This window comes from Pristiophorus japonicus, chromosome 4 (genome assembly GCF_044704955.1).
Source record: "Pristiophorus japonicus isolate sPriJap1 chromosome 4, sPriJap1.hap1, whole genome shotgun sequence".
NCBI lineage: Eukaryota > Metazoa > Chordata > Chondrichthyes > Pristiophoridae > Pristiophorus > Pristiophorus japonicus.
Genome location: NC_091980.1, coordinates 119724830 through 119730829, shown reverse-complemented (window position 1 = coordinate 119730829; position 6000 = coordinate 119724830). Strand labels below are relative to the sequence as shown.

The window sequence follows — 6000 nt, the reverse complement described above, 5'->3', positions numbered from 1 at the left end:
ATGAGTGCAATTAGCAGAAACTCCCAACGGTGATCAACTCGTCCTGGGGGCATGCCCATTTTTGTGGGTGGGACCTTCTTCTAGTGTGAGGCTTTTAAAACTAACGCGAAAGATCGCAGAAACTCACGTTGCGCTGAACGCAATTTGCGCTTAGAATTCCACGATCTTTTACGCTGGTTACGCAGTTATCGGGGAATTGTACCAAAAAAGCCAGCGCAATCGTATTCTTTCCTTAAGTGTATTATGTATAGTGTCACAGCTCTGTGTATATTATATATAATTGCACTGCTTAGTATATTGTATACAGCAACACAGCTCTGTGTATAATAGTGATGATGCTCTGTATGTTATGCACAGCTTTATGTATTGTATATAATAACTGAACTATATTATGCACTAACACAATCCTGTGTATTATTATATAGTGATACTGCTCTATCTATTATAGTAAAACTGCTCTGTGAAAAGAATGAAATAAATAATTTGTAATTGTATACTCAGGACATCCCAAAACATTTCATAGCCGATGAAATACTGGTCTTTATTATATATAGGGACACTCCTCTGCATTAAATACAGCAATGCTGTTCTGGGTGTTGTGTATAATATCTGCTCCATATATTTTATACAGTCACATACCTCTTGTAAATAACCCTACGCAGTGTTTTATATATAATAACACTGCTCTGTATTATATACAGTGACACGGCTCTGTGTATTTTTAATATCACTGTTCTATATTATATACAGTCATACACAGCTCTGTATTGTATACAGTTACATGCTCTGGGTATAACTGTATGAGAATTCCCCATCACTCTTGATAGAGGCATCCTGTCGATTTACATGTGGCCTGGGCTACATTATCTTGGCTACAAAGGCCACGAGTTATTATGTTGACGCCACGCTGATGTCCACAGTTCTCGTCTGGGCAATGGATGTTTGAGTGTCTGGGCTACCACCCTCTGATTGAAGCTGAGTGTCGGCTGGAGCCTTTCGAGGAAACCCACATAAGAGAAAGGCAAGAGTGTTGATTCATTCTTTTTCTTTGCTTCATTTTCTCTAGCCTTGAGCAACCTTGATGCGGAGAGGCAGCACACTGAGGATGGATTTCCTGTGTCTCCTTGCCTTCACCATGATGTTTGGACTGTGCAGCAGTGCAAGGGGTAAGTAGCAATAGTACGAGTGCTGCCATCTTTTATATTCATCATAGAGGAGCCTAGGTGAAGGGCTGAGGCCCACATCCTTGACACCAGCGAGGTTCCAAAGGGTGGAAGAGGAAACGAGGTAAATCATGAGTTAGGGATAAGTACGTGCCAAGCTTTGGAATTAAAAGCCTATAGATTGTAGGAAGAAGAAAAGATCAAACGGGATCGAGAGGTCCAGGGGACGGTTTAGGGGTCAGGGGTTCAATGGACCAGTTTAGGGGTCAGAAGGTCTAGAGGTTAGTTTAGGGGTCAGGAGATCCAGGGGTCGGCTTAGGGGTCAGGGTTTCAAAGGACCAGTTTAGGGGTCAGGTGAAGGGGCCATTATGGGGTCAGGGGTTCTGGGGAAGGTTTAGGGGTCAGGGGTTCAAGGCATCAGGGTTTCCTTTTTAGCACTTGGGTGTAAGATGGAGCACTTGGAAGAAAATTGGGCAGGTGGTATCACACATTGATGACGGGGTGTGACCCATCTTCCTCCCACTAATTTAAGTGGACACAAAATCGGGTGGGTTCTGCCTAGTGTATCCCTGCCCAGTGTAAAAGAGGGGAAACAAATGAGTTCAGAGGAATGGTGATCACTGTAGCAAGAGAAAAAAAAACTTGCATTTATACAGCCCCTTTCATGACCTCAGAATGTCCCAAAGCAATTCACAGCCAATGAAGTACTTTTTGAAGTGTAGTCACTGTTGTAATGCAGGAAATGTATACAGCAAGCTTCCACAAATAACGATGTGATAATGACCAGAGAATGTTGGTTGAAGGATGAATGTAGTCCAGGACATCGGCGATAGCTCCCCTGCTCATCTTCAAAATAGTACTGTGGGATCTTTTACGTCGACCTGAGAGGCAGACAGGCCCTCGGTTTAACGTCTGATCCGAAAGACGGCACCTACGACAGTGCATCACTCCCTTAGCACTGTACTGGAGTGTCAGCCTTGATTACGTGCTGATATGCTGACCCCTCTGGGTGTGTAGAGGAAGGGGCAGAGAGCAGCCACTGGAGGCATTCATTGGTAATTCTGCATTTTCGCTACACAAGCAAGAGAATTGGCATTATGTGTACATCTTCTCGAGCTGAGAAAATTAACTGCTGCATTCGCATGGTCAGGTCTAGGAGGCATTTATCAAATAAACAACAAGCCCTTTGGTTCAGGAGAACAAATAACTTCTTAAAGCAAACAGCTGACTAATGAAGGCTCGAAGCACTGCTTCCCTTGTGTATATCATACGTTTTTTGAAATGGCCAAACTCTCCTCCCCATTAATTTTAAAGTCTGTTCTCTTAAAGGGACGGTATCACCATGATGACATGAACTACAGGACACTTACTTCTACTTAATTTTCTTGTGGCGCTCTGTTTTTTGTTCTGTACCTCTGGTTTTCTTCGCCACCAACTATTCTTGGCTGATAAGGCTGGTGGGTAGCCTGCTCCTACATTTCTGTCAATGGTGTACCCAGCTGGCCTGGCATGCACTGCTGGCACTGAATCTGCTTCTGACTTTTTTAATATTCTCGGGATGGCACGGCCAGCATTTATTCCCCATCCCTAGTTGCCCTTGAGAAGGTGGTGATGATGAGCCGCCGCCTTGAACCGCTGCAGTCCGTGTGGTGAAGGGACTCCCACAGTGCTGTTAGGGAGGGAGTTCCAGGATTTTTACCCAGCAAAGATGAAGGGACGGCGATATATGTCCAAGTCGGAATGATGCATGACTTGGAGATGGTGATGTTCTCATGCACCTGTTGCTATTGTGCTTCTAGGCGGCAGAGGTCACAGGTTTGTGAGGTTTTGCCAAAGAAGCCTTGGCGAGTTGCTGCAGTGTATCCTGTCGATTGTGCACACTGCAGCCACGGTGTGCTGGTGGTGGAGGGAGTGGATGTTTAAGCCAATGGATGGGGTGCCGATCAAGTGGGCTGTTTCTGATTTTCCGTCTGGCTATACAGGAGAACGACCCTGGCTGAGATCAGGAGCTTAGTGATGTGGGAAAACCAGCGTGTGAGCCCCACAGCCTCTAGAAACCATAAAATTACCTTTGGTTTAGTAAGATGGGTTTGAGCTCCCACTGTGGCAGAGTGGTCGATAAATACCCTGCCTGATGTGATACTGACTATGTGTACCAAAAGAAAAGTGAAATACTGCAGATACTGGAAATCTCTAGTCAAAACTGAAAATGCTGGAAACACCCAGCCGGTCAGACAGCATCTGTGAAGAGAGAAAGAGAGTTTGTGTTCCAGGTCGATGTCCTTTTGTCAGAACTGGAAGAAGTTAGCAATGTAGCAGGTTTTAAGTAAAGGGGGAGGGTGGGGGAAAGAACAAAAGGGAAGGTCTGCGATGGGGTGGAGGGCAGGAGTGATTAAATGACAAAAGGGATGATGGTGCAAGGCAAAAGGGGGGTGCTAATGCGATAGGCTGTTCCATTAGCTGATCTCAGCCATGTAGCAGTTACCTTCAGTGCTCCAGTATTGCCCCAGCATGTGGGAAAACGTGAGCTCATCTACTTTGGCAGAAATAATAGAAAAGTAAATTATAATTTAAATGGAGAAAAATTGCAAAATGCTGCAGTACAGAGAGACCTGGGGGTCCTTGTGCATGAAACACAAAAAGTTAGTATGCAGGTACAGCAAGTAATCAGGAAGGCAAATGGAATATTGGCTTTTATTGCAAGGGGGATGGAATATAAAAGCAGAGAAGTCGTGCTACAATTGTACAGGGTATTGGTGAGGCCATACCTAGAGTACTGTGTACAGTTTTGGTCTCCGTATTTAAGGAAGGATATACTTGCTTTTGAAGGCTGTTCAGAGAAAGTTCACTAGGTTGATTCCAGAGATGAGGGGGTTGACTTATGAAGATAGGTTGAGTAGTTTGGGCCTCTAATCATTGGAATTCAGAAGAATGAGAGGTGATCTTATTGAAACGTATAAGACAATGAGGGGGCTCGACAAGATGGATGCAGAGAGGATATTTCCACTCATAGGGGAGACTAGAACTAGGGGATATCGTCTCAGAATAAGGGGCCACCCATGTAAAACTGCGATGAGGAGGAATTTCTTCTCTGAGGGTTGTAAATCTATGGAATTCTCTGCCCCAGAGAGCTGTGGAGGCTGGGTCATTGAATATATTTAAGGTAGAGATAGACAGATTTTTGAACGATAAGGAAGTAAAGAGTTATGGGGAGCAGTCAGGGAAGTGGAGTTCAGGCTAAGGTCAGATCAGCCATGATCTTATTGAATGGCAGAGCAGGCTCGAGGGGCCAAATGGCCTACTCTTGCTCTTATTATGTTCTTATGTTCTTATTGAGGGGGACAGAAACTCCAGTGTCCACTTGCTATTCTGTGATCTCAGCTGGAATATATATGTATGCCTGTGGGTGGAAAGAATCAAGCTTCATAGAAACATAGAAACATAGAAAATAGGTGCAGGGGTAGGCCATTCGGCCATTCGAGCCTGCACCGCCATTCAATAAGATCATGGCTGATCATTCCCTCAGTACCCCTTTCCTGCTTTCTCTCCATACCCCTTGACCCCTTAGCTGTAAGGGCCATATCTAACTCCCTCTTGAATATATCTAATGAACTGGCATCAACAACTCTCTGCGGCAGGGAATTCCATAGGTTAACAACTCTCTGAGTGAAGAAGTTTCTCCTCATCTCAGTCCTAAAAGTCTTAGGATAAGGGTTAGGCCAATGTCCCCTGGTTCTGGACTTCCCCAACATTGGGAATATTCTTCCCGCATCTAACCTGTCCAGTCCCGTCAGAATCTTATACGTTTCTATGAGATCCCCTCTCATCCTTCTAAACGCCAGTGAATAAAGGCCTAATTGATACAGTCTCTCCTCATATGACAGCCCAGCCATCCCTGGAATCAGATTAGTGAACCTTCGCTGCACTCCCTCAATAGCAAGAACGTCCTTCCTCAGATTAGGAGACCAAAACAAAACACACTATTCCAGGTGAGGCCTCACTAAGGCCCTGTACAACTGCAGTAAGACCTCTCTGCTCCTATACTCAAATCCCCTAGCTATGAAGGTCAACATACCATTTGCCTTCTTCACCGCCTGCTGTACCTGCATGCCCACTTTCAGTGACTGATGAACCATGACACCCAGGTCTCGTTGCACCTCCCCTTTTCCTAATCTGCCGCCATCCAGATAATATTCTGTCTTCATGTTTTTGCCCCCAAAATGGATAACCTCACATTTATCCACATTATACTGCATCTGCCATGCATTTGCCCACTCACCTAACCTGTCCAAGTCACCTACAGCCTCTTAGTGTCCTCCTCACAGCTCACACCGCCACCCAATTTAGTGTCATCCGCAAACTTGGAGATATTACACTCAATTCCTTCATCTAAATCGTTAATGTATATTGTAAAGAGCTGAGGTCCCAGCACTGAGCCTTGCGGCACTCCACTAGTCACTGCCTGCCATTCTGAAAAGGATCCGTTTATCCCGACTCTCTGCTTCCTGTCTGCCAATCAGTGCTCTATCCACATCAGTACATTACCCCCAATACCATGTGCTTTGATTTTGCACACCAATCTCTTGTGCGGGACCTTGTCAAAAGCCTTTTGAAAGTCCAAATACACTACATCCACTGATTTTCCCTTGTCCACTCTGCTAGTTACATCCTCAAAAAATTCCAGAAGATTCGTCAAGCATGATTTCCCTTTCATAAATCCATGCTGACTTGGACTGATCCTGTCACTGCTTTCCAAATGCGCTGATATTTCATCCTTAATGATTGATTCCAACATTTTCCCCACTACTGATGTCAGGCTAACCGGTCTATAATTACC

General features: G+C 44.9%; 1 protein-coding gene across 1 annotated transcript in view; it reads left to right on the top strand.

The window, feature by feature from the left end:
- The first annotated feature begins 1081 nt into the window (after nt 1–1081).
- Nucleotides 1082–6000, top strand: part of LOC139262158 (fibroblast growth factor receptor-like 1) — a 146822-nt gene continuing 141903 nt past the window's right edge. The window contains exon 1 of the mRNA XM_070877301.1: nt 1082–1166. Coding sequence (XP_070733402.1) covers nt 1082–1166 — 85 coding nt within the window. The remainder of the gene's footprint in view (nt 1167–6000) is intronic.